This window comes from Podarcis cretensis, assembly GCF_951804945.1.
Source record: "Podarcis cretensis genome assembly, chromosome: 18".
In the NCBI taxonomy this organism is placed as follows: Eukaryota; Metazoa; Chordata; class Lepidosauria; order Squamata; family Lacertidae; genus Podarcis; species Podarcis cretensis.
The window spans coordinates 1,669,627-1,697,406 of record NC_137188.1 but is presented as its reverse complement, the minus strand read 5'-3'; the positions used below and the strand labels follow the sequence as shown (position 1 = coordinate 1,697,406).

Here is a 27,780-nt window from a genome sequence, read left to right as displayed (position 1 = left end):
GGAGGAGGAAAGGGGCGGGGCCCCGAGGAGGAGGAGGAGGAGGAGGAGGAGGAGGAAAGGAGGCTGGCTCCTGATTGGCTGCCCCGCCCGCCAGCAAACGCGGCTTCTGGGCTAGCCTCGCCCCCCCGTCCCAGCCCACCCGGGAAGCTCATTTGCATATTTAAAGAGGCCGCATCCTTTTCACCTGCTTGTAAACTGTCGTTTTGGGGATGGGGGAGCAGCGTAGGGAGAGAGGCAAAAAATGCATCTCTGTCCAACTGCACAAAGCCAACAATATAAAAACCCCTCCCCAAGAACTACAAAATGGGGGGGGGGCTTAGAATCATAGAACTGTAGGTTTGGGAGGAACCCTGAGAGTCATCTAGCCACCCCCCCCCCGCAAGGCAGGAATCTCAGCTATTGAACCTGACACCTGACCTATGTGCGAGAGAGGAGGAGCCACCCCATTTCTGGCCCCCCAGGAACCACCAAGAAATCACAGAATTGTACAGTTGAAAGGGGCCCCCAAGGGTCATCCAGTCCAACCCCCTGCAAGCAGGAATATGCAGCTGTCCCATGTGGGGATCAAATCTGCGACTTTGGTATTGTCAGCACCAGTCTCCACCCAACTGAGCTATCCAGGCTCACAACAGCCCTATGATGGATCTCTCCATCCACACCAGTGGCATAACAGCCTGCGTGGCTTACACTTCAATCCAACATGCAAACGCACACCCCCCCATCTTGGCCTAAGGCAGGACTGAGCCTCACTTCCAGAGCTGCATCCCCAAGATTAAAGGTTTGTGTTGATCCAGGTGGCATCCTGCGTCCTTGCAAGGCTCAACTCAGCACTGCAGGCCTCAGAAGACGGAAAAAGCCCAAGTTGCAAAAAGCAGGCCAGAAGGAGGAAGCTCAGAAAAACAGCAGGTGCAATTAAAAAAAGAAACCAACCCACAAAACGAAGAACTTGCTTGGCAGAGGAAGGCGGTTCGTCATCTCCCGTGTGAAACTAGAACTTGTTCTGCTAAGACAATGAATGCCTGTGATGGTCAACAGTGATGCAGTGCAGAGCCCTGGGTTAGATCACAGAATAGAATTGTAGAATTGCAAAACTGGAAGGGCCCCCAAGGGCCATCCAGACCCCCCTGCAAGGCAGGAATCTCAGCTAACGCATCCCTGACAGATGACCTTCCAACCTCTGCTCAAAGATCTCCAAGGAAGGAGAGTCCACCACCGTTCCGCTCTTGAACAGCTCTTACTGTCAGAAAGTTCTTCCTGATGTGGAGTCAGAATCTCTTTTCTGGTAACTTGAAGCCAGGGGTTCAAGTCCTGCCCTCCAGAGCAGCAGAAAACAAGCTTGTTCCCTCTTCCATGTAGCAGCCCCTGAGCTCAACATACCCAACTCCCTCAACTGCTCCTCATCAGGCTTCACCATCATCCTCTGCTCACATTCCAGCATGTTTGTTTGGCAATCTCCTCCTTAAATTGTGGTGCCCAGAACTGGACACAGTATTCCAGGTGTGACCTGACCAAGGCAGAATAGAGTGGCACTATGACTTCTCTTGATGCAATCTAGAATAGTGTTAGCTCTCTTTTTGCTGCTGCATCACACTGTTAACTCATGTTCGGCTTGTGGTTCACCAAGACCTGTAGATCCTTTCCCCATGTACTACTGGCAAACCAGGTCTCCCCCTTCCTACATTTATGCATCTGGTTCTTCCAGCCCAAGTGCCAAACCTGACATTTGTCCCTTTGAAAATTCGTTAGTTTGAGCCCAAGTCTCCAATCATTTTGATTCTGTTTTTTGCGGCATTCACTCCCCCTCCCCGTTTGGAGCTGTCTGCAGATTCAATGAGCATCCCCTCGATTCCTTTGCCCAGGTTGTTTGTAAAGATGACACAGTCATTGAGATCGAGGCAGTGCAGAATTAAATGGGGCAACCTGAAGGCTCCACCGATTAATGGGTTAGATCCACCTTCGCCAACCTGGTCTTCTTGAGTGCAGCTTCCAGTCAGAATGGGCTGCCCAGAAATTCTATTGGGGGTTTTTACATCTCCAAAGGGCTACCTCTGACTTTTAAAGCTAGTCAGTCTGGAATCAAACACACAGACACACACCTCCCCAAAGCATTGCTTCTGAACCTGATCCATTACTCCCGAGGAAGCCCCTATCAATGAGCTCAAGAAGCTCCCCCTTCCTTTGCTTAAGCCGGCCTGCACAGACAGGGAACCCTTTGTCAGTAAGGAAGGTGGCAAAGAATGTCTGCACAGGTGTGGCAGGTGAGGTGAGTCCCTGGTGGTCCAGCCTGGGGATGCTTTGAAACAGCATCTCTTCCACCCAGGCGGTTGCCATGGCAACAAACTCTCTTCCCCCTCCATCCCTTCTTCCTGCGCAACCAATAGCAACAGAGCTATTAAAGGACATAAATGGGGAGGGGAGAGCCATGGACTCAGTCCAGAGCATCTTCCTTTTGTAGTGGTGGGTGGATCTGATGCCACTTGCAGCTGCCCCTCCCTTGGCAAGAGGTGGAGGAATCATGGGACTGTAGATGGAAGAGACCTCAAGGGTCATCCAGTCCAACCCCCTGCAAGGCAGGAATATTTCTGTCCAACATGGGGCTCCAACCCATGACCCTAAAATTGAGAGCAAGCACCCAAAGAGCTGCTGGATCAGGCCAATGGTCCATTTTGCATCCCAGCATCCTGTCTTCACAGTGGCCAACCACGATGGGAAAACAACAAGCAGGATTCGAACACAAGAGCAGCTCTGCCCTCCTCCAGTTTCCAGCAACTGGGATTCAGAAGAATCGCAAACAGAGCCACCCTGGCTAGCAGCCATCTGCCCCCCCCCCATGAATTTGCCAAGTTGGTGGCTGTCCCTGCCTCCTGTGGCAGAGAGTTCTAGAGGTTTCCTGCTTTGCAGGGGGTTGGACTCGATGGCCCTTGTGGTCTCTTCCAACTCTATGATTCCAGGTTGATACTGCGCTGCGGGAAGGACTTTCTTGTAAGCAATCTGAAAAAGGAATGCAGCAAGGCGGCAATTGATGGCTACTAACCTCCAAATGCCAGAAACCACAGGGGACAGTTGGTATTTTATTCAGGGCTGGCTTGTGGGCTTCCCTTTGGCAGCACCCGAGTGGCCACTGTGAGGATAGGATGCTGGACCAGGACCCCCCAATTTTGCCTGATACAGTTACATCCAGGCCCTTCTAGTGAAACCTCCAGGTCCAAAGGCAGTCTACCTCAATTCCCAGGTTCTGAGAGGCATTTGGCCCTAAAAATGTGCAGAAAGGCTTTTCCCCTAGGGACACCAGTCGCATCCCCCCCGCTCTCCCGCCTCAAAGGCAAATGTTTTAATTGCAGCTTTGCCTCTTTTTACTCCTTGGGCTTGTCCTTTTTTATTATGGGTGCCTAACATTTTGATGAAATCCTTTTATTGTACAGTGGTGCCTCGCAAGACAAAATTCATTCATTCTGCGAGTTGTTTCGTCTTGCGATTTTTTCGTCTTGCGGAGCGCGGATTCCCTGGGTATTAACGGTTGTAAGAAAAAGGAAACAAACTCGCAAGACATTTTCGTCTTGCAAAGCAAGCCCATAGGTAAAATCGTCTTGCGAAGCAATGCAAAAAAACCCCAACCCTTTTGTCTTGCGCATTTTTCGTCTTATGAGGCATTCGTCTTGCAAGGTACCACTGTATATTTTATGTCCACAGGCTATGTCATTAAATTTATTGATACGCCAAGGTTGGATGGGCCCCCTTGGGCTCTCTGTAGGTTTGCAGGATCTGTCAATTCCAGAAAAGGACCAAGACAATTAGACCTGCCCTCCATCCCCCCTTTCGATATTGGGAAGCCCCCAAACCTGTTTCCCATTCACAGGCAGAGACGGTGTTAGGGAGATTCCGATTATTGCTGTCACATTGATCACTCAGGGCCGGGCGCAACGCCTTGCCTTAGCAAGAACTGTGCAGGCCTTGGAAAGACTCTTCCCAATGCCAGGGAGAAAAGGGGGGGGGGCTTGCTGATTTCAACTCCCAGGTCTGCAGGGAAGGAGACAGCCTTTCTGGTATTTGGGGCCTGGGATATTTCAGGCTCCGGACACTTCCGCCTCAGTGGGAGAGAGGTGGGAAGCAGCAAGGCTGCCTCCATTGGCTGGGTCAAAGTACCTGCTAGAATCCTAGAGCTGGAAGGGACCCCCAAGGGACATCTAGCCCAACCCCTCGGAAACACAGGGACCTCCTGCCCCTGGACTCTGCCAACCGGCCGTTATCAGAGCAGCTGTTTCAAACCCTGTGCCTGAGTTCTGGTTTTTGCTTTCTAGTTTTCATTTTCCTCTTCCCTCCCTGTCTCTCTTTCTTTGTGGTGCAGAGGATTTGTTAAAGATGACAAGCCTGTGAAATGGACCCTTCTGCCTGAAGAGCAGAGTGCAAACACCCCAAAACACTAGTTTCCAATTAGCTAAGTACCGCAGACCCCCCGTTTTTCAAATGCCAGGCCACGGACCCCCTACTTTTAAACATTTCAATCTCCCTATGGTCATTTTTGTTATGTGAATGGTGGAGCAGACCACCCTGGGTGGACTCCGGGTCCGCAGACCACCTGTTGAGAACCGCTGCCCTAAATGAATAAATAAATCCAGCTGCTGTCTTTTGGGCTTTTCCGAGCTGCTGATTCGCTGGCGCTCAGAGAGGTCCGCTGCCGAGAGGGACGTGAGCCCACCCCGCAAGGTCCAGAAGAGGGTCACAGTCAGAGTTTGACTCGGGGGACACAAACCCACGCAGTGAAAGAAAGACACAGAGGCCAGAAAGAAGTCTAACACCTTTTATCTCTTTTAACCCTCAGGGTTTTGCTTTTTCTCAAGAGGTTCCAACACAGTGTTTTGTTTTCTTCACTTCTGCAATTCCGGGTGTGGATGGACACAGAAACTCGTGAGCGGGTCACATGGCTTTGGAGTGTGTCAACAGCTACAAAGGTAAGGGTGAGAGTGAAGAGCATAGAAAAGGGCTCAGCCCCCCCCCCAAGAGTGGTGCTCTCCTAAGAGTTGGGGAGCCGGTCGGGTGCTGGCTGCCTCTTCCGTCCCATGACCTTTCTGCTCTTCCCAATGGGCTTCCAACTAAGCAGAACAGAGATATCTATATATACATATATAGATATATATGTACGTATAAAGCACTAAAGGTGGTGAAAAACATTCTCAACTTACCCCGCTCCCCACAAAAAAACACGTTTCATCTAAACCAACCGTGGCCCCCAACCCAGGGTCTTGGGGGACCCTATAAAACTCCCATCAGTGCCCCAAAATATCCCCCCACCAGGGGCACCAGGGTTGGTGAAGACCGTCCTAAACACACCACACAGGACTCGAACACAGTGCCTGTCCTGGCTGGGGGGCAGGAGGACGGGAGGGGAAAAAGGGGTTTCCTTCTTCTACGCTGCACCCCTTGACTCCCGCCTGCTGCTGTGCCCAGCCAGGAAGATGTAAAAGTGATCCTATAAATTATGGGGGGGAGAGGACAAAAAAACTTTCAATACATTAACTGTTTTGTATATGGTTGTTTTTTGTTTGCTTTTTTGTCTTTTTTATAGAAAAAATGCACATTTAAAGGAGGGTGGAGAACCCACACCTTTTCCTTCCTTAAAAAAAAAAGAAACATAAGTTTAGTGTCACATTTTGCAAGGGGAGAGGGGGCACGTTCTGCCACCCCACCCTGGTGCTCCTTCAAACATTAAGGGAGTGAGAAAAAGGGAGGTGGTATTTTTAGGTGGGGGAGAAGGTTTTTTGGAAAGGGGTGTGCTTTGGCTGGATTTTACAGAGTAGTCTTTGTGGATTAAAGCATCCCGAGATGAAGAAGACAGGCCTCGGGATGAAATGCAACACAACACACTGCTGGCTTTCAACATAAAGAGGTAGAAGAAATTGGGGGGGGGGCTGAGAGGGGTAGGGGAAAGGTGATCTCCGAGAGAGAGAGAGAGATCAATTCCAGGGGGAATTTTGGCTCCGGACCCCCCAAGAGGAAGCATCGGCTATGGGCCCAACCAGATTTTTAAAGGGTAGGATGGAGAGTTGGCCCCAAGGAGGAGATGGGATATTTTTAAGGGAAGGGGGGCGCTGTTGCAGGGAGCGACCTCAGAAAGCCAAGCACCCCCCCCCCCAGTGGAAATAAACAGCTCCCTGCCAGGACCCCAAACTGGGGAATCGGAGCTGCCTCTTAAAATAAGCAGACACACACACTGCCCCCAAAGACCCTGTTTCACTCTTAAAAAAAAAAGTTTTTCTTTTTTAAAAAAGGGTCCTGTAGGTAAATGGACCACCCTCCAGGCAGATTTTTGAGGAGGGCCCCCTGAACTCTGCCCCTTGTCAGAGCAGACCCGACCCTCCATCCCAGGCCAGGAATGCCTGGCCATGGGCCTTTTGGGGTGGGGCTGCTGGCCAAACACCACAGCTCCCCAAATCCTAAATCTCTGCGCTTGACCAGGGTTAGAAGCTCGGGGGGGTGAAGGGGCGAAACATGCAAACAGACCAGACACAGAACAGTGTGGGTAAGGTTTGCTGGGGGGCTTTGGAAGTGTCTTAGTGTGGGGTGGGGAATCCCTACCCCTGCCCCCCCAGTACCCACAGAGGTCCCTCTCATCTCCCATTCCCTCCACAGACGTGCCCCAAGGGGGAGAGGGAGGCTTCAGAACTCCACTTTGCAGGCTGGGAAGGTCTCATCCTGCATGGCCACCATGCTGTTGCTGCCCAGGACGGTGACGCCCAGCGCCTGCTGCCGCTCCAGCGTCTCTGCGTACCACTCATGCATCACCAGGGAGTCAAAGGTGGGGATCAGGGTCACCTGGCAGGGAGGAGGAGGAAGGAAGGAAGGAAGAAAGAGGGTGAGCGTCTGTTGGCCACAGGAGTTTTGCCCTCCCTCTCGGCAAGGCGGCTTCAAACACTAAACCACCCTCCCAAGGCAACAATGCAGAAGTTGCCAACCATCGGCTTTTGTGTGCAAGCCTAAGGTTCTAGACCTCAACGTCGCTGGGAGGGAGCAGTGCTTGGCAGGGGGTTGGACTCGATGGCCCTTGTGGTCTCTTCCATCTCTATGATTCTATGATTCTATGAAATCTGCCAGGCACCAGTGCAGAATGAAGCCAATTCAAGCTTCAAAGGAAATATTACAGATCCTTCTCTCAAGGACATTTTGTTTTACTTGTATTTATCTACCTGCTTAATTTATAGAGCTGCCCCATAGCAGAAGTGCTCTAGGAAGGCAGTGAGGGGTGAAAATGTCAGAGCAGGAGCTGGGAGAACAGGGTTTGAATCCCTGCAAAGATCTCTGGGCACCAGCTGGCGACCGCCATCTCCGCCTGGCTGGCCCCTCTGGCTTTCTTAAGCAGGTTAGCAGAAGAGCTTATTTCTTGCATTTCTATCCCAAGGAGCCCATGGCTCACCCCCCTCGTCCGTTAATCTCTACAACGACCCTGTGAGGTAGGTGAAGAGGCTGTGACTGACTCAAAGGTCAGTCGCAGCTGCATGATGGAGTGGGGATTCGAACCCTCATCTCCCACATCCTCATCCCAACACTCGTAACCACTACAACGCACTGCCTTCCTAGGGTCCTTCTGCTATGGGGCAGCTCTATAAATTAAGTCAGTAAATAAATATGGGTAAAGCAAAAATTTCCCTTAGAGATGTGAAATATTTCCCTGATGCTTGAATTTATTTTATTCCGGGATGTTTTATTTTATGATTCAATGTGTTGTAAATAGGGCTGGCCAATAAATTGACATAGGGACACGGATGGTGCTGTGGGTTAAACCACAGAGCCAAGGACTTGCCAGTCAGGTTGGCAGTTCGAATCCCCACAACGGGGTGAGCTCCCGTTGCTCGGTCCCTGCTCCTGCCAACCTAGCAGTTCTAAAGCACATCAAAGTACAAGTAGATAAATAGGTACCACTCTGGCGGGAAGGTAAACTGCGTTTCCGTGCGCTGCTCTGGTTCGTCAGAAGCGGCTTAGTCATGCTGACCACATGACCCGGAAGCTGTACGCCGGCTCCCTCAGCCAAGAAAGCGAGATGAGCGCCACAACCCCAGAGTCAGCCACGACTGGAACTAATGGTCAGGGGTCCCTTTACCTTTACTATATATTGACATATTGTCCAAAACTAGTTTCAAGTCCATACTGTGTTACTGGTTTCATAATTTTTGACCTGGCAATATATTGTGAATCTTGTGTGCATCTGCTATACAAAAATCACAATGCAGAAAAACCCGTGAAGCCAGCTCCATCCTTATTTCAGACATTGTGATCTATCAGTATATTGTGATGTTTAGCTGGTGATGTCTCCCGATGTTGAAAACCAGATTATCGCCCAGCCCTAGTTGTAAACCGCTTTTAGGTTTTTTCTTTAAAATATAAAGTGATACAGAAATGAAAAACGATATAACAATAATTTTCACTGTTTTTTAAAAAAAGGAGTGTGGTAGAAGCACCACCTCAGTTTAAGGTGCCATTTGGCAATTCGCTTATATTTCCGAGTTTCTAACCCTAATCCTGAGCTTTGCCCAGCAAGCAAAAGTCGCTGTGTATCCACCGCAGGAGAAAAACAAGGTTTGCCTTCCCTGGCACAAAAAGAGAAGGCAGCCGCTCTCACCCTGGAGACCACGAAGGGAGCAGGCAGTGCCTAGCTGCCTCCTGGCCCCCTGCTTGCCAGGTTACCCATTCTCTAACCCTGCCACTGAATGCCGCCCTGGTTTCAGTGGGCACCAAACGAGTCCCGCTAGAGAGCATCCTCGGCATAGGAGGGCCTCGATCCCAGGGAGGTTCCTGGCCGGCAGCACAAGACCCCAGCGGGATCTCCAAGCAACCCACTGGCCCTGCCCACCTGGGTGTCATGCGCCCAGTGCTGCTTCCCAGCCAGGAGGGCGTCCAAGATCCTCCGCATGACGCCCTCCTTGATGTGGTCCTCGCCGCTGATGACGTAGCACTGCGACCGGACGTGGCGGAAGAAGTCCTCGTCCACCCACTGGGCACTCGCTGAGCCCGGGATGTAGGCCAGCTCCAGGTAGACGGGGGGCCGCACGGAACTGGGCCTGGCACCTGGGGGACGGGAGAAAAATGGGGAGCGTTGGCTGCAAGATGGGCATGGAGGGGAGACGCCGGCTGGGATGCCCCCACCCTCCACTGGATGCAGCACAAACACAAAGGAACGGCTGCAAAATCAGAATTTAACCCAGCTATTTGCACACGGGAAAAATGACTTTTCTTCTCTGCTGCCCATGTGCATCACAACATGGAGCACATAAAGGGAGATGGCCGCTCTGGGGCTCCACGAGGTCCAAAACGCCGGGTGCTGCTAGGCGCTTGCAGAGAACATTGAGATTGAGAACCACCCAAGAGACCAGGCAGCCTGTTTGGCTCCCCACCTGAAGTACACAGATTCAAAACAATTTGGGTGAAGATAAAACCTGCCTCCCTGTTTATCTGGACAAGGCCTGATCCGGGCACCCTCCCGGCACTGTGCTTGGGGCTGATGAGATCCATCCTTCCATCCCTTCCCGTCCCTTCCTCTTCTTACCTGCAGGGCATGCTCTGCCTGCCCCCAAGGACGGCCTGCTGCTTGCTGGCCGCTGTCCAAGGGATGCCCGGTGGTCCCCACTGGCACGGGAGGCAGCCGACTCACTTCGGCTCAGAGCGGGCGCCCGGGCTCTCTCCCCAACACTGGCCGAGGAAGGCTTGATGCGGCTGCTGTTGTGGGCTGCGCCTCTGGGGGCTGAGTCTGCTTTGGGTGGAGCTGAGCCCACCCGGGTCGCCGGCCTCTTGCCCTTGGCCGCCCCTTCTCGGTCAGGGTCCACCATGCAGATGCCCGGCTGAGCGGGGAGCGGGAGGGGGTCCTTCAGGGCGGCCGGAAGAGGATCGCGAGCCCGCGCCAGGCTCTCAGGGTCATCGTCCGAGTCCAGCCCGCCATCCGCCGTGATGGAAGGGCACTCTTCGGTGGCGGGCGGGATGTCAGAGTCTGAGAGGGTGGGCAGCGACTCGCTGAGTGACGTGGGTGGGGTCTCATCGGCCAGGGGATAGGGCTTGCGGCTCCGCGGGCCCTTTCGCTGGCCCACCAGTGGCTTGGTCAGCTCCTGGGAGAAGTCACTGCTGTTCGACATGTCCCGGGGGCTAAAGTTGGCTGAGGGTGAGCGCTCCGACTTGGGGTGCTCAAACTCGCACGGGGACACCAGGCAGAGGTCCACATCATGGGGCGAGTCAGAGCGGCAGGCGCGCCGTGCCAGGGAGTGGCCATCCAAGCGCTGGGCGTGATGTGGGTGGCAGGGCCGGACGGGCAAGGATAGGCCACCTTTGCCCACGTCCGGCTCTGGGGTGAGTCCCCCCGGGCGGGCGTTCTCTGCTTCCTCCTGGAACTCGCTGACTGGTGGCAAGACCTGCTCGAAGGACATGGAGAGGGACTCATCCACCTCGGTGGAGTGCGGCGAGCCCACCTCGGCCGGCAGTGAGGGCGTGGTGATGGTGGGCGAGACGTCCGGGAGGTCATCGCGGAAGAGGCCGGGTGACAGGCATCCTGACGGCTTCTCCTGCGAGGAGCTGGAGTTGTCCCGCGAAACACGGAGCCCGGTGGCAGAGCCATCTGGGAGCCAGGAGCTGGTCAGGGCCGCTGGCTCCTCGGCCATGACGACGTCCTCGACGGGGGACTGGTGGAAAGGAGTGTGCCTGGCGCTGGCCGGGCCTGAGCTGGCCGGAGACATCATTTCCAGGGTCTTCTCTTCGGAGCTGCCGCAAGCCTCCTCGCCCTCGGGGTGGAGCCCTGCCTGTGTGCCTGTGGGGGTCTGCTCAAAGTTGACGCTCCGCTCACTCTTGGGGGTCTTAGCCAGTGGCGATGGGGGGCCTGCACCCCTCAGCGGAGAGCTGGCCTCCAGGTGCCGGAAGGGCTGGGGGCTCTCAGGGTCTCCCCCCGTGCACAGGCCGTTCTGGGCCGCCAGCACCCCATTCCCGGGACACTCCAGCGGCGATGGCTCCAGCTCGCTCTCCGCTGTAGTGATGCCCTCGTCTGTCGACTCAGCCCCCAGGACCTCTGGCCGAGAGTCCTCCCTTGCCCCATTCTCCGTTGACGACCTGGACCCGTCCGAGAGGCCACCTGCTGCCCCCTTGGCGCCACTGGGCATCTTGAGAGGAGCCTCTTTCAAAGGCTGGGCTTTCGGCTTATCCACCTCCTTCTTGAGGCTGGGGAGGGTCTTCTTGAAGCTGCCCATCTTGGTGGGGGGCCTCTTGGCTTCTGCGCTGGCTGACCTCCTCAGCTCCCGACTCGGCTGTCTCACTGCTGCCTTCTCCGCCTTTACCTCCTTCTTGGCCGCCGTCTCCCTCCTGGGGGGATCCACCTTTGCCTCCCGTTTGGGCACCTTTCCCGGGGGGGCAGCGTCATTCTTTGGCAAGAGTTTTTTTGTGTCCTTCTTGGCCACTGGCTTCTCCTTCAGCTGCTTGGGCCTCACAGCAGAAGACGGCTCCACCTTGGTACGAGTCTCCTTGGCCTGCTCCTCCTCCAGGCTGCCCTTTGAGGTCTCACTGGGCGCCATGGAGCGCTCTCTGGTGCCTGCCGCCTTTGCCTCCCTCCTTTCCTTGGGCTCTGGGAGGCTCAGCCTGGAGCCAGACTTGAGGCTCTCCTGGCTGGTGGTCCTCTTCTGCTGGCTTTGTGGGGTGCTGCCCGAGGAGGACCCTGACTCCAGGTCCTTCTGGGTGACCACTGGATGTTTGAGGAACTCCAAGTGCCGGACCTTCTCCAGCCCCTCCAGGATCTTGCTCTGGGGCGTGCAGCCGGGGAACAAGACCCGGACGATCTTCTCTGTGGGGCTGACAGGGTGCCAGACCAGGAGGGCGCAGATGGAGGTCACGCAGTGCAGAGGCAGCTCCAGCCCCTGGGGGCAGCCGTTGCCGCACCAGTGCTGCATCAGGACCTCCAGCTCCTTGCTGCCTTTCACCGGGTTCAGGATGTACATATCTAAGCGCCCAACGCCCATCTTCTGGAAGAGGACAGTGGGCTCCACCTTGGGGCCGCTGTCCCTGCAGAGTGGGCTGGGCTGGATGCCCAGCTTGTCCAGGTAGTGGAGAGCCAGGTTGGCCTCGTCGCAGCTCTTCAGGACGCCCGAGTCACCGGCAATGGTCTTCAGCTTCTCGGAGGCGTTGAGGAAGACGACGCCCAGCTCTGGGGAGATGAGGTTCTTCACGGAGTCCTCGTTTGGCGAGCCCTGCGAGGAGGGATCCTCTTCCATCTCGGCCAGCTTCCTCTGCAGCAGGCTGTTGACGCCGGGTAGGCTGTCAGTGCCCACGTGCGTCACCAAGATGGAGTCGATGCGGTCGAGGTGGCACACCAGCTTCCAGAAGGACGAGCGGGGGTTGGAGCCGCCATTGACCAGGATGTTGAAGCCGTTGACGGCAAAGAAGGCCGAGTCGCCCCTGCCGCCAGGGAAGATATAGCAGCAGGGGCGGGACAGCTTCAGGAAGCCGACAGTGCTGGGTGGCTCCAGGAGGTCAAAGGGCGACGGGGGGTCCAGCGACTCCGAGAGGTACTCCAGGAACTCCTGCAGGCCCTCCATCTCGGGCAGCACGGGGCCCGGGTTGAAGCGAAGGTCAATGAAGTCCAACAGGTTGTGCTCACCCAGCCGGGAAGCTTTCCATTCCCCAAAGTCTGGGCAAATGACCGTCAGGCTGGTCCTGGCAGATGGGTCTGCAGAGCTGAGCAACTCCCCAACCTGGCACAAGAGAGAGAGAGGTGTCAGTGCACTATGCACCATATACTGTAGTGATCACATAACACTGGTACTAAAGGATCTTCACTTGCTCCCAATACGCTTCCGAGAACAATTCAAAGTGTTGGTGCTTCCGTCCTGTATACCTGAAGGAGTGTCTCCATCCCAAATGTCCACCCTGGACACAGAGGTCCAGCTCTGAGGGTTTTCTGGGGGTTCCCAATTATGTGAAGCAACAGGGAGCCACCTCCCATCAAATGTCAGCTGAACAACCATGAAACTTTTTGAAGACATCTGAAGGCAGCCCTACACAGGGAAGTTTTTAATGGTTGATGTTTTGTTACAATTTTTATATGTGCTGGAATCCACCCAGAGTGGCTGGGGAAACCCAGGCAGATGGGTGGGGTAAAATAAATAAATAAAATAAATAATGCCAATCATTTGGGGTTCCTTTTCCAACCGGAAGAGTCACCCAGAAAGTCTTCCAAAATCTTTCTCCTTTCAGCTCTTCTATTGGTGAATTCCCACATTGGAATAAACACCTTGCCCCTTCCAGTAGCGTCTCTACCCCCATCATTCAGTCCGGACACTAGGTCCTCCTCCAAGGTCTTCTGCTGGTTCCCTCACTGCGAGAAGTGATGTTACAAGGAACCAGGCCTTCTCCGTAGTGGCGCCCACCCTGTGGAACGCCCTCCCATCAGATGTCAAGGAAATAAACAACTATTTGACTTTTAGAAGACATCTGAAGGCAGCCCTGTATAGGAAGGTTTTTAATGTTTTACCATGTTTTTACTATTTTGCTGGGAGCTGCCCAGAGTGGCTGTGGTATAACAACAACAACAACAACAACAACAACAACAACAACAACAACAACAACAACAACTTACAACAACAACGACTATTAACATCACAACTTAATGATGACTGGGTTGCCCCAGCCACTCTAGGTGGCTTCCAGCATACACAAAGGCATAAGAAAACATTAAAAGTAGAAACTTCAGAAGTCTTCTAAAGGTTGTATAGTTACAGTACTTCTAACGAAAATGGAAGTAATACGAGGCCCAGAGCATCCTTCTTCCTCTCAGCCTCCACACCAACCGCTTCCTACCCACTTTGGAAGGATTCCTTTAGGGGAGGGTCTTTGCCAGCCCCTTCCCGCTTTTGCCACCCCAGCCCATTCAGCATCACCGGCTAACTTCTCCCTGCTGCTCCAGGCTGCTGCTGGGGAGACGTACCTCCTTGTCGGCGAAGATCTGGATGAAGTCTCGCAAGGAGAACGTGCCCGTCTGCAGGACCAGCTCCCCCGTCTCCTCGATGCAGGGCCCAGCAAAGATCAGCAGCTTGTGGCGCGAAGGGTCCGTGACCAGGTTGCAGAGCTGCAGGGTGAGAGAGAAAGTCAGGCCTCGGAGGGAAGGCCCTCAGATTTCCAGCCTCTTGGGGCTTATTTCCAGCCAACCCTCTGTCAACAGAACCACAGAATTGTAGAGTTGGAAGGAACCCTGAGAGTCATCCAGTCCAACCCCCTGCAGTGCCGGAAAAGACTCTAGAGCCTTGTTGGGTTTTCCTATTTCCAGGCCCTGGGAACAGTCCACGGACTCTCCAGTGCCATGCAAAGCTGGCGTGGGTGTACCATGCAGGCCCCAAGACCCGTTTCAGAAGCAGGATTTTACCCATTCATGTTCTCTGGAGTTGGGCTCTCCACCCCAAATCACCCAAAGGGGGCCCACCGTCCTCTTCGTGCAATGGCCAGATACCCTCTTAAGAACCCAGGGATCCAGATAGACTGCCTCTGGACCTGGAGGTTCCACCAAAAGCCTGGCTGCTGGATCAGGTCAAAGGGCCCCATCGAGCCCGGCATCCTGTTCTCACAGTGGTCAAGGGGAAGAAAGCGTAAGCAGGACCCAAGCCCAAGAGCCTTCTGCCCTCAAGCTGCATCTTCTGGCAACTCGCCTCATTGCAGATGGACTTGTCGGAAGGGTTCAGCAGCACCAGCGTCTCCAGGAGTTCTCCGCGATGGTGCAGAGCCCGCTGACCTGGGGAGGGAAAACAAGGCGACAGAGTTGAAAGGGAGGCTCCAGGACCACAGTGTCGTGGCGCTGGAAGGGACCCCCAAGGGCCATCTAGCAAGGCATCACAGATTCACATAGCAAAATGATGATAGAGACAGCCTGGCTCTCAATGCCTTTCCAAATGAACCCTAGCAATACAATTTGCAGTTGGGTTCTTATTTAGCATATTGGGCGAGCCAACATGACAGCGATGTGGGAATGAGGATCGGAGTGATCATTCTGTGACATTAGGGCAGTTGACAAAGCTGCATTGTAACATTTGAATCTGTGTGTGTGCATAATGGGATATATATAATCATATGTGTATATGTGTGTGTGTATGAGATTTGCCTTTACATTGTAGGGGGTTGGAAGGGTCCCGAGGGTCATTTAGCCCAACCCTCTGCAATGCAGGAATCTCAGTTATAGCACCCAGGACAGATATCTTGAAGGAGAATACACCACATCTCGAGGGAGGGGTCCATCCCGCTGCTGAACAGTCCTCACCCTCAGAAAGTTCTCCCTGATGTTTAAAGGCAAAGAAAGCAGCGGTTCTGGAGGGGAGGGCTGCCCACTGCAAGGCTCCATCCGCCCAGAAGGTGGCAGTGCAGCACTGCCAGATTCCAGCAAGGCTCCCAATCCTGTGAGATCTCTGGCCGAGAGGCTTCAAGAAACCCAAAGGCACCGGAAGAGGGTTTGTCTGATCAGGAGTCTCACCAGCCGTCGATCCCACAAAGGTCACAGCACAACTATTAAGAGGAGTTTAAAATGGCCCTGGGGCCATTTTAAGGCTGCTTGAGGCGAGCAATCAATTTGTGGGGGGGCAGTGGCTGGAACCGCAGATGGGGCTTGTGCACCAGGGAAGGGAGTCCATCTCAGAGAAGCAAAACTCTGATCCTAAATCTCTGCTACCTCGCAGGGTATCTTCAGAAGATAAGGCTCAGGAGCAAACCCGGAATGGAGTCCCAAAGAGGGCTGGGATGGCACCTTCTACGTCTCCTTCCGGCAACTCCTGCAGCCAAGCTGGTGCCCAATGTCTTGCTCTGCCTTCCTTTGGACACCATCAGCTGGGCCGAGATGGGGGTCTTGTCTGGACCCCCAAACACATGGGCCAGGCTTGTGCCTCGGAAAGGTCCCTTCAGTGCTGCTCCTGCAGCTGTTGGACCCCCAGAGACACACTCCACTGTCTCTCGAGACAGACCAACGACAACCAAGTGGCTGCAACTCAGACGCCTGCCTGCAGTGTCCCAAAGTGTGGAACTGGAGCCCTGAGATTTCTGGCGATCACGTCAGCTGGGAGCTCCGAAAACATTAAACTGCCCCATCAGGGTGCTGGGCGCTCGGCTGAGAAGCCGCTGGCTCCCTTTGGATGGACAAAATACCAGGGGCAGCCAAAGGAGCAGGCCCTGAGGGTGATGCTGGGCAACTTGAGGGGCCTCCACACCCAGGCAGAGATTTTTTCTTTAAAATATGAAGCGACATAAAAATGAAATGAAAAATAATGGTAAACATTCTGTGGTGGCAACAGTTTAAGGTGCCATTTGGCGATCAGCTTATATATCCGAGTTTCTGACCCCGATACCTGAGCCTTGCCCTGCGAGCAAGGGCCACTGTGTCTCCAGTGCAAGAGAAAAACAAGGTTTGCCTTCCTCCTGCACAGAAGGAGAAAGGAGGCGGACGCTCTTGCCCTGCGGACCAAGAAGGGAGCAGGTGCTTCCCAGCGGCTCCTGCCAGCCTCCCTGGCCCAGCATTCCAACGTTAGTTCAACATCGGGCGGAGTGGGTGGGCAGAGTCATCGGAGGACACAGCCGGCTCATTCTTGGAGGGGGGAGATGCCCACGAGGACCAGCTGAGCCTGCTGTCGACACGCTTGCCTGCCCAAGAGCAGGTAGGGCATTGGCAGGTGGTGAGGCCCTAGTCCACATTGTCAGAGGGACGGGGGAGGTGCCTCTGCTACCTCCTTACCTTTCACAATATCAGAGAAGGTGGCTGAGTGGCGGGAGACAAAGAGCTTCAGCTGCTGGTCAAGGTTGCAGGCAGTCAAGTCGATGTCCCAAGAACGGATCCCTGGAGGAGGGAGGGAGGGAGGGAGGGAAGGAAGGAAGGAGAGAAAGTGGTGCTAAGCAGACTGCCAAGCATGGGAGGGCCACTGCGGCTCTTGGCCCCCAAGAGCCAGGGAAGGTGGCCGCCCATGTGCTCCCTCTGGCTGGTCCCTCCAGAATGATGAGCAGGAGAACTTGTTTACTGCATTTATCTCCCACCATTTTGTCCAAGGACTCCATGGTTCACTCCCCCCTCCGTTAATTCCTACAACGGCCCTCTGAGGTAGGTGAAGAGTCCATGACTGACTCCAAGGTCACAAAGTGAGCTTCATGACGGAGTGGGGATTCGAACCCTGATCTCCCAGGTCCTCGTCCGACACTCTAACCACTACACCCACTTGCTCCCTAGAGCACTTCTGCTATGGGGCAGCAATTAAGTTGGTAAATAAATATGGAGAAAGCCAAATGTCACTTAGAGAAGGACCTGAAATACTCTCCTTGATGCTTGAATTTGTTTTATTCTGGATTGTTTTATTTGATGGTCTAATGTGTTGTCAACCACTTTGAGATTATTTCTTTAAAATATAAAGCCATACAGAAATTAAATGAACAACAAGACTAATAATTCCCATTGCAAAAAAAGGCGCTCAGGCGTTCCATTGTGGCGACTGCAACTGAGGTTTAAGGTACCATTTGAAAATTAGCTTATGTATCTTGAGGTTCTATCACTGCTCCTTCCCCCAATATTTACTCCTCTGCTGCTTTTCGGGTGCCTTGGTTCCCACCTCCTGGGATCTCTTCCCAGCCATCGGAGAACTACTCTTGCTGCTCCATGATAATAAACAGCAACAACAACAACAACAACAACACAGTGGTAGCTCGGGTTATGTTACCTTTGGGTAACATAATTTCGAGTTATGAATGTGGCAAACCCAGAAATGTATACTTCCAGGTTTTGCCACGCGCACATGCACAGAAGCGCTCTATCGCGCCACGTGCGTGCACAGAAGCAGCGCCTCCGGATACGGACTTTGCAGGGTTAGTATAGACCCCCCAGGACGGATCAAGTTCGTATCTGGAGGGTTCACTGTAATAATAATAATTTATTATTTATACACACACCCCCCCAATCTGGCTGGGTTTCCCCAGCCACTCTGGGCAGCTTCCAACAAAAGATTAAAATACAATAATACCATATCCCCCACGTGTTTAGCTGCTGACCGGAGCTGACAGGGGACCGGACGGCAGCTCACAGGGACCGGACGGCAAACATCCCAGCAGCTTTCTCCCTGTATGGCACAGACATCACATCAGCTCAGTTTTGCAAGAGACAGCCGTAACGGCAAAGGGGATCTCTCTCTCCAAAGCGCCTAAGACAGCAAGGCGAGAAGATCAAGGACCGGCCACAAGAAACCACAAGTTCATTCAGCCCGCAGAACAAGGAGGTGAGTTTTGCTTTGCTTGCACTGAGGCCCCAAAATGCCTCTTATGCCTCCCCCCCCCCATGACCCGCTAGCTTACATAAGACCAGCGCAGGTGGTATCAGCTGAGATGCAAGACTGCAGCTCTCAGAAACTGGCCTGGCGCCGCACGTGGGTGTTTGCGCCTCTTCACTGCGGCTGCATGCTGCTTGCCGCCTGAGCAGAGCCCAGCGCCACCAGCATGGGGTTCCTGAGGGCGCAGGCAGCAGCAGAGCAAGATCCCAAATGGGGGTGGGGGGAACCAGAAATGCTGCTGCTGCTGTTTGAAGGAGGCTGGGAAAGACTGAGAATGAGGAGCCCACCTACAAAGGGGGCTGTGGGATTCCCCAGCGAGGCAGCAGCAGGAGGTAGTGATTTAAGACTCCGGATAAATGACAGTGGGAAACTGGGATCATTTCATCAAGCTCCCCAGGGCAGAGAGTTTTCTGAACACTGAAGTAGTTCCTGAGCATGGTAGCAAAGAGCCCTGCTAAATAACTTGGAAAAGCAGTGCCTCAGTCTTGTTGAATTAAACTAAAATGAAGTTAACTGAGTTTTGAATAACTGCAATTGTTACTGTATAATTTTATTGGGGTACGCATAATCTTCCTCAGTGGTTTGGAAACCGCTACTCTGAATAATGCTTTTTATGGGGTAGGGGAGGTGGCCGAGGGGAGAATCTTGTAGACCCAAAGGGTTTTGGAACCAGTGTTCAAAATTCCCCAGGTGCCAGGCATGTTTTGCAATATTAGATATTGCTATTAGTTGGGACCCTGTGGAGATCTCTGGGCACCAGACTGACAGATGACATCTCCAGCTTTCTTCAGCAACTCAGCAGAAGAGCTTCTTCATGGCAATGATCTCCCCCACCTTTTTCTCCCAGAAGTCCATGGTTCACCCCCTCCTCTGTTAATCCCTACAATGACCCTGCGAGGAAGGCAAAGAGGCTGCAACAGACTCCAAGGCCACCCAGTGAGTTTCCTGAGGGAGTGGGGATTCAAACTCTGATTGCTCTCACCACTACACCTCTCTGCCTTCCTAGAGCCCTCCTGCTGTGGGGCAGCTCTATGAATTAAGTTGGTAAATAAATATGGGGGGAGCCAAATGTCACTTAGAGGAGGACGTGAAATATTCTCCTTGATGCTTGAATTTGTTTTATTCTGGATTGTTTTATTTGATGTCTTAACCGCTTTAAGTTTTTTTCTTTAAAATATAAAGTGCTATAGAAATGATAACGATGAAGTTAATAAACCCTATGAGGGGAATGGCACCTAGACATTCCGTTGTGGTGACCGTAACATAGGTTTAAGGTATATTGGCAATTAAGTTAAATATCTGAGTTTCTAACACTGTTGGAAACCACTGATATAAAGACTTACACAAGCAGCAATCATTAATAATAATAATAATAATAATAATAATAATAATAATAACAATAATTTATTTAAGACCCGCCTACCTGGCTGGGTTTCCCAAGCCACTCTGGGAGGCTTCCAGCAAAATATTAAAATACAATAATTCATCAAATATGAAATATGATGGCCAGCAGCAGGGAAAGCACCCACCAAACTTAGAATCATAGAATGGTAGAGTTGGAAGGGACCCTGGGGGTCATCTAGCACAACCTCCGGCAATGCAGGACTTGCAATTAAAGAATCCCTGCCTGGGGAATCCATGTCCAGCTTCTCCGAGAGATGCTCTTACAATGCGGGGGGTGGGGGTTCCCTCTTATGCAAGCTGACTTCCGAGGGCAAAGACAAGTCTTGCAAGCTTATTGCAGAGGGTTACGTGGCAATGAGACAGGGTACGTGTTCCTCCAGCACCAGCTTCCGCCTGGAGACGGCATCCGCGAGTCAGAAAGCCACCAGCTCAGAGAATTATTAGCAAATACTCCTTTGACCAGCCAGTATTTAAATTAAGCAACTGTTCAGGAAAAAGAGGTTTCCGCCAACTCTCAAAGGTCCCCAATTATCCGCAGCAAGAGGAGCGGCTCAAGTTCCCAGGAAATGTCCCAGTTTCTCAACCTTCTGGAGGTTGCCTGCAGCTGCTGCAAGAGCAGCCAGAAGAGAGAGCTCTGCTGGCAGACGGGAAGGGAAGGAACCAGCACAGCCTCCCACGTCACAAAGCAGGAGACAGCGGAGACCCACTGGGCTGATTTTTACCCCACCTTCCTTCCAGGTTAGCCTTTTGGCATGCGAGTCTGGCTTTAGCAGAGGCACATCCAGAGTTTGCAGAGCATGGTGCTGATGACACCAAGGTTGCAGGTTTGATCCCTGGCGCATGGGACAGCTGCATATTCCTGCCTTGCAGGGGGTTCAGCTAGATGACCCTCAGGGTCCCTTCCAACTCTACAGTTCTAGGATTCTACTACAAATATGATTTGAAAACTGCACAAGCACTGGAGGCACGCCAGTTGCTGGAAGCCACAGGAGGGGAGAGTGGTCTTGTGCTCGGATCCTGCTTATGGGTTTGCAGGAAGAGGCGTTGGGCTGACCTCTGTTGAGGAGAGGATGCTGGATTGAAGGGCCCCCTTTGGCCTGATCCAGCAGGCCCTTTTTGCGTTCTTAAGACAGACCCACCCTCCGCCACAAGCACTGTCCCAGGAGGCTGCTGCCTTTAGCCCCTATGGTCAAGGAGCCTCCGACTTCAAAGCACCTCCAACCCATCAGAGGGGGGGCCTGAGTTGCAGGTGGGTGCCCTCTCCCCCATTTCTTCTGAAACCATCACAATGTTTCTGCCCCGTCTCCATTATTGGGTTTCACATGGGTGCTGCTTACAGAGGCTCATCTGGATCAAACCTGCAGGGTTTTTTTTGCAGCTCTGAGCTCTTAAAATGGAGAGTGAGACAAAGGATGACCACTCCTATCCCTAACAGCGGAGAAGAGGAGGAGGAGAAGGAAAAGAAGAAGAGTCTGAGGCTCTCTTGAAGCGTCCCCCTTCCGCTTCCACGCCAACCGGGACACTTTTCCTTTTTCAAAAGCACCAGTGATCTCAGAGGTCAGCTGCAGCTGCTTCCTGTTTGGTGTCCGGTCAGAGGAAGCCTGGCGGCAAGGCAACGGAGAAGGCCAAGGTGGCCCCTGCAGGGTTTTTTCAAACAGAGGCCGCATTCCCTGAGGAACATCTGCCAGCAGCCACATGCTGGTGGTGGACATAGCTGAACCAACTATGGGGGTGGGGTGCACCCTTTTATCTCTTTCTGCCCCCTTTCCTGAGGACATCGAGAGTTGCCTTATACTGGGATGCTTTAGTTGCAATCCCTGCATTGCAGGGGGTTGAGCTAGATGACCATTGGGAACCCTTCCAACTCTTCAGCTCTAGGTTTGTGCAGCTCAGTGCAGTCTGCTCTGACTGGCAGCAGCTCTGCAGGCTTCGAAATGAGACCAAAGGAACTCCTAGGGCCTAGACTCTCTATCCAACAAAAAGCAGGGCTTGAGTATGGGAATAGGGGTGCTCCATCATTAACAAACCTCTCCATTCTGAAGGAAATCAGCCCTGAGTGCTCACTGGAAGGACAGATTGTGAAGCTGAGGCTCCCGTACTTTGGCCACCTCATGAGAAGAGAAGACTCCCTGGAGAAGACCCTGATGTTGGGAAAGATGGAGGGCACAAGGAGAAGGGGGCGACAGAGGACGAGATGGTTGGATAGTGTTTTCGAGATTGTGAAGCTGAGGCTCCCGTACTTTGGCCACCTCATGAGAAGAGAAGACTCCCTGGAGAAGACCCTGATGTTGGGAAAGATGGAGGGCACAAGGAGAAGGGGGCGACAGAGGACGAGATGGTTGGATAGTGTTTTCGAGGTTACCAGCATGAGTCTGACCAAGCTGCGGGGGGCAGTGGAGGACAGGAGTGCCTGGCGTTCTCTGGTCCATGGGGTCACGAAGAGTCGGACACGACTAAACGACTAAACAACAACAAATCATTAACAGACCAGGCTGGAGGAGGCACAAAGCTGGCCCCATAGGTGCTGGAACAGCTAGAAAGTGGCATGTCAAAGGTTTAAATAAAATCTTCTTTCTTTAAAATGCTGATTTGTAAAACAACGATCCACTCCAGTTAAAAGAAATGGGGGCAGGCCCACAAATTTTCCACAGAACAAAGGAATCTACTTCCCCAGCTCTGATTCCCTCCTACCCTGCTGACCTAGAGCAACAATTTTTTATTAAAAAAAAATTAAATTTGTATACCGCTCTTCATCCGCAGACCTCAGGATGGTTTGCCACATAAAAATATTGCCACAGGAAAAGCACAAAACCCATTGTTGTTATCCTTGTTCATTGAACACACACAGTTGCGAAGAGTGACTCCAAATACAAATGTCCACTTTGGGCACCTTTTCCCTGTAGCTGCTTTGGAGTACAATTCCCATCAGCGTCCAGGCTCATGGAGAGCAGTGTGGTGTAGTGGTTAGGGTGTCAGACCTGAGAGACCAGGGTTTGAATCCCCAAAGCCACCTCAAAGCCACTGGGTGACCTTCAGCCGGCCACTCCCTCTCACTGGCCCTCCGGCCTTCCTCCCCGCCCCCTTGAGTAATGCATCCTGACACAGCAGCTCAGTGGTGCTTCCAGGCAGCCCCTCGGGCGACCCAGAGTGCCTCATCCCTTCCAGGAACGTCTCCTGAGTCAGCCGCACAACCGGCCAGATGCCCCGATGGCTCGCAGCCAGAGTCCCGGAGAAGTCAGCTTCCTGGGAAGGCCCCTGGAGCCAGCCCAGAATTGCCTCCGGCTCCTGCTCTGTGCAAAGAGGAGAGAAGGGGACAGGGTGCCTGCTTCTTTTGCCCATTTAAGGCTCCAGCCAAATCAGCCTGAACCTGCACAGAATGAGGAAGCCTCTGGATCGGGGCCAGCAGGAGAGGAGGAAGAGCCAGAAGGCAGGCCTGGGCATCCAGCCAACACCAGGATCCAAGAGCCTCTGCTTTCCTTTAGGAAAAGAAAACAAGGTTCTAGACCTCATGGCTGCAGAGAATCTTGAAGTGGCTGCATTTGCTATTGCATGAGGCAAAGAAACTACACAACATCAGAGTCAGCCTGCAGCAGAATGGAAATCCCTGGGAACCCCAAGTGGGAATAGTTGCTGTGGCTCTCAGGTCCTGCTTCCCAAGCGGAGTCTCAGATTGGCCACTGGGAGGACATGAGGCTGACAGCGTTAAAAATCGCCCAGGCACCAGGTGTGCTTTGCAACTGGCGAGGGTCCAATGGTGACCCCATGGAGATCTCTGGGCACCAGGTTGCAGACTCACATCTCCATCTGGCTAGTCCCTCCAGCTTCCTTAAGCAGGTCAGCAGAAGAGCTAATTTACTGCATTTATATCTCACTTTGGAGAAAAGAGTCCATGGTTCACCCTCTCCTCAGTTAATCCCTACAATGACCCTGTGAGGTAGGCTAGGAAGCTGGGACCGACTCAAAGGAACCCATGAGCTTCATGATAGAGTGGGAATTTGAACCCTGATCTCCCAGGTCCTAGTCCGACATTCTCAACCCTACGCCACGCTGCCTTCCTAGAGCACTTCTGCTATGGGGCAGCTCTATAAATTAAGCAGGTAAAAAAATATGAAGAAGGGAAGGGTGTGAAATATTTTCCTTGAAGCTTGAATTTGTTTTGTTGTGGATTGTTTTATTTGATGGTCTAATGTGTTGTCAACCACTTTGAGATTATTTCTTTAAAATATAAAGCCATACAGAAATTAAATGAATAACAAGAATAATAATCCCCATTGCAAAAAAAGGCGCTCGGGCATTCCATTGTGGTGATTGCAACTGAGGTTTAAGGTGCCATTTGGCAATTAACATATATCTAAGTTTCTCACACTGCACTCTGGTCCTGCTTCCCATGGGGGGGGGGTCCTCTGGTTGTCCACTGGGGAGACAGGAGGCTGTCTGCATGGGCTCCCTTTGGTCTGACCCTGCTGCACCCAGGTTCTTCTTACGTTCACATAGCTCTGAATTCAGAAAGACAGCCTTCACCAACACATTATTCAGAGCAGAATTGAGCCGGGCACAACCCTGGCAAATGGAACGTTTTTCTCCATGACCAGAGCTTCTCGGGGACCCAATCCCTGTGTGCGACCCGATGTGGAGCCTCTGAGGCAAGCAGCGCCTTTCGCCCCGGCAGCCAGCTGTATCCCTAACAGGTGTGCTTGTCTCCCACCTCACAATGCACCTTGTGGAAGAGGCTGGGCCACACCCTTGAACAAAACGCAGGCCCTGCAGGTATGGCGAGGCAGAGCAGGAGCAATTAAGAGCAATTAGCTCTCAGAGGGCAATTAGGAGAAGGGATTCTGCCAGGATCCTTTAAATGCCACTTGCCTCTCTGCCTGGGTTTCACTTGCCAGCTGGAACTCTGCCCCCCTGAACCCCAAGGCACAGCGACGCAGCCTCCATCGCCAAGTCTCGAGTGACTCCAGTGACAAGGGCATGGCACTTCTTCACCTGGAACCCTCCAGCTGGGGGTGGGGGCTGACGGTCTTTTGGGGCAAAGGGGCCACATTCTGAATTTTTAGCTACTTACAAGGGTCCCAGAACCACTGCAGCCTCACACAACAGAGAGTGTGCAGTCGCAATGAAGCTTTCCTCATCACTGGGTCATTGGTAGGGGGAATGGTGCCTAGATCCTCTGTGGCAACTGTAATCCAGGTTTAAGGTGCCGTATGCTCCAGAGCAGAGGAAGAAAACCAAAGAGAGATGGGGAAGGCTTGCTCTGCCTTCTGGGCCAGGGGGTGGCTCGGAGGTCTCGTGCTTTTGAAGGGGGTGCCGCACACCCGGAACACCGATTTTAGAGCCATGTTCTCGTCCGTCCTCACTCTGTCCCCTTCCCCACAGCTCACCACCCATTCCTGAACAGGCCTGACTCCCCACAAGAGCCCTCTCCAGACCAAGCCACCCCACATGCTTCAGATTCCTCTCCCCATTTTGCCCCCAAGGAGCTCTCTTCCCGGCTCCCTCAACCAAGCCACAAATCAGCCCTGCTCCCTTTGCAAACACGCACAGCTTCTTAGCCCCAAAAGTGCTATTTCTTAGGAGCCAAATATACAAAAAGAGAAAACTGACAAAAGCTGCTCTCTCTCTGGGTTTTAACGCTCCTACAAAGCCCTCTGAGGTATTTAAATCCAAGCACAACTCATGCTCAAACATCTGTATGTTCCCCTTGCTGCATGGAATGAGACCTGAATGGAAAGTGCTCAAATTAAAGGCTTTCAAAATGGAAGAAACATCAACAGGGAGCACGTAACATTCACATGTGGCTGCGCACTCGCATCTTATTTTTACTTGGAAGCAAGCTCCGCCAATCCCGAAGGGACCTACTCTCAAGCGTGAACACAAGAGGACAACCTTATTTTTTACATGGGCAATATGGAAGAAGGCTCTTGAAAAACCAACAAGATGATACGGAAATTGTGCTAAGCCTGGATGGACAATTGCCTTCCTACATGAAATTACAGTGGTACCTTGGGTTACATACACTTCAGGTTACATACACTTCAGGTTACAGACTCCGCTAACCCAGAAATAGTACCTTGGGTTAAGAACTTTGCTTCAGGATGAGAACAGAAATCGTGCTCTGGCAGCGCGGCAGTAGCAGGAGGCCCCATTAGCTAAAGTGGTGCTTCAGGTTAACAACAGTTCCAGGTTAAGAAGAGACCTCCAGAACGAATTAAGTACTTAACCTGAGGTACCACTGTATTTTAATTTTAAAACAAAAACACACACAACTTGCCAGTCTAGTCTGACAAATCCCACATTCTGACAGCATATGATGAGTATACAATCAATTTCATTTTTGATTGCTGCAAGCCTCTTGCTTGGGAAAACTTTGCTACCTAACGTGAATTGGGGAGGAGGAGGTTGTTTTGTAAGCAAATAAAAATCCATCTCAAACAGAGAGAAAGAGGGAGAGCTTATGCACAAGACATAATAAAAATCTGAATAGAACGGCCTTCCGCTGCTCTTCTGCTTTATGTTTTCATCTTATCTTGCTTGCTGACTTCTGCATTAGGTTTATAAAGGCAGAGCTCAGTAGCAGAGAGACTGCCTTGGAAGCAGGGGCCCCACATTCAAGCCCCAGCAGCATCTGCAGGAATGGATGAGAAAGATCCCTGCCTGAATCCCTGGAGGTCCAATGCTGCCAGTCAGTGCAGGCAATACTAATTTATGTGGACTAAGGGTCTGACTCCATAGAAATCAGCTCCCCATCTTCCTATATCTAGCCCTTTCTCCCTCCAAGGAGTGCAAGGTAATGGGTATAGTTCTCGCCCTGCCCCTTTCATCCACACAACAACCCTGTGAGGCAGGTCAGGGTGAGAGATGGGGTGTCTGGGCCAAGGTCATCATTTCAGGCTGAACAGATATTTGAACTGTGGTCTCCACATCCTGGTCCAGCACTCTTAACTGCTCTGAAGTTACCACAGCCAGCAATGTTAGAAACTCAGATATATAAACTAACCTCCAAAGGGCACCTTAAACAGAGGTTGCGGTTGCCGCAAGAGAATGTCTAGGCACCATCTTTTTGCAATAGCAAAAATGGAAGATTAGGGTTCAAATCCCCACTCCATCCTGAAGCTCCCTGGGGGACCCTGGGTCGGTCTCAGCCTCTTCACCTACCTTGAGGGTTGTTGTAGGGATGAATGGAGGAGGGGGTGAACCATGCACTCCTTGCAGAAAAAGGTGGGAGACCAATGCAGTAGATAAGTTTTTCTGCTGGCCTGCTTAAGAAGGCTGAAGCTGCCAGTCAGATTAAGATGCCAGGATACAAATTCAATAAATACTTAACAAAACACTAAGTTGCATCCAACAAATCAGTCCTACTCAAATGGGCCAAGTCAGTGGCCTCCCTTCTTCCCAGTGGGCCTCCTCTTCTTCCTCCTTCTCCCTGTATGGCTAACTTGAGATATACAACCCTTAATGTCAAAACGTTTCCAATGAGCGAGTGTCAGGGTTATGCTGGGAGGAGCGAGAATCATACTGGTACTGTAGGATGATGATCCAATATTGCTTTGCTTCCTGTATATGCCTATGCTTCCCGAGACAGAAAATGCATTTGTAGAATACTATACCTATATACGTAGACCCCTATACACACACACACACACACACACACACACACACTTGGCTGAAGACGAAACAAATGCACAAACCCAGAGACCAAGAAATACCAATACTCCTAAAGACACAAGTTCAGCTGCTCCCTAAGAGGAGGGAGACCCCCCTCCCGTCTCGCACGGCCCTCACCGTCTCGCACGGCCCTCAGGACCGCCGCGCGGAGCCCCCCTCGTCCGCCGCCGGCGCCGAAGACCACCACGAGGGAGAAGCGGGCCTGGGCGGGGGCCGCCAGGGGGGCTCCCCCGCCCCCTCCTCCTCCGGCAACGGCCGCCGCTCCCGATGCCGCCATCTTGTGAGGCGCCCCGCGGAGGCGCCCGCTGGCCCCGCCCACCGACGCCCCTCCCTCGGAGGCGCCTCCCGCGCCCCAGCGCCCGCCAATGAGGGGAGCGCAGGGGCGTGGCCTGGAGGGAGGGGCGGGGACGGCGGGAGCCCC

The 27,780-nt window shown here is 52.8% G+C and overlaps 1 protein-coding gene across 1 annotated transcript; it reads right to left on the bottom strand.

Annotated features, from left to right (window-relative positions):
- Positions 1-4,784: 4,784 nt before the first annotated feature.
- Positions 4,785-27,658, bottom strand: MAP1S (microtubule associated protein 1S). The gene is made up of 7 exons (XM_079960446.1): positions 27,477-27,658; positions 16,718-16,819; positions 14,655-14,737; positions 13,940-14,080; positions 9,536-12,707; positions 8,843-9,057; positions 4,785-6,810 (listed from the first exon to the last, which is right to left on the bottom strand). The coding sequence occupies exons 1-7, from the start codon at positions 27,634-27,636 to the stop codon at positions 6,655-6,657; spliced, it is 4,029 nt and encodes a 1,342-aa protein (XP_079816572.1). The 5' UTR covers positions 27,637-27,658; the 3' UTR covers positions 4,785-6,654.
- Between the last annotated feature and the right edge of the window lie 122 nt (positions 27,659-27,780).

Excerpts from the sequence above, each read along its gene's own strand:
- MAP1S (XM_079960446.1), bottom strand. The coding sequence starts at position 27,636 with ATGGCGGCATCGGGAGCGGCGGCCGTTGCCGGAGGAGGAGGGGGCGGG. Across the intron at positions 14,738-16,717 it reads CTTCTCTGATATTGTGAAAG|GTCAGCGGGCTCTGCACCAT; the intron begins GTAAGGAGGTAG and ends TTCCCTCCCCAG. Across the intron at positions 14,081-14,654 it reads ACAAGTCCATCTGCAATGAG|CTCTGCAACCTGGTCACGGA; the intron begins GCGAGTTGCCAG and ends CTCACCCTGCAG.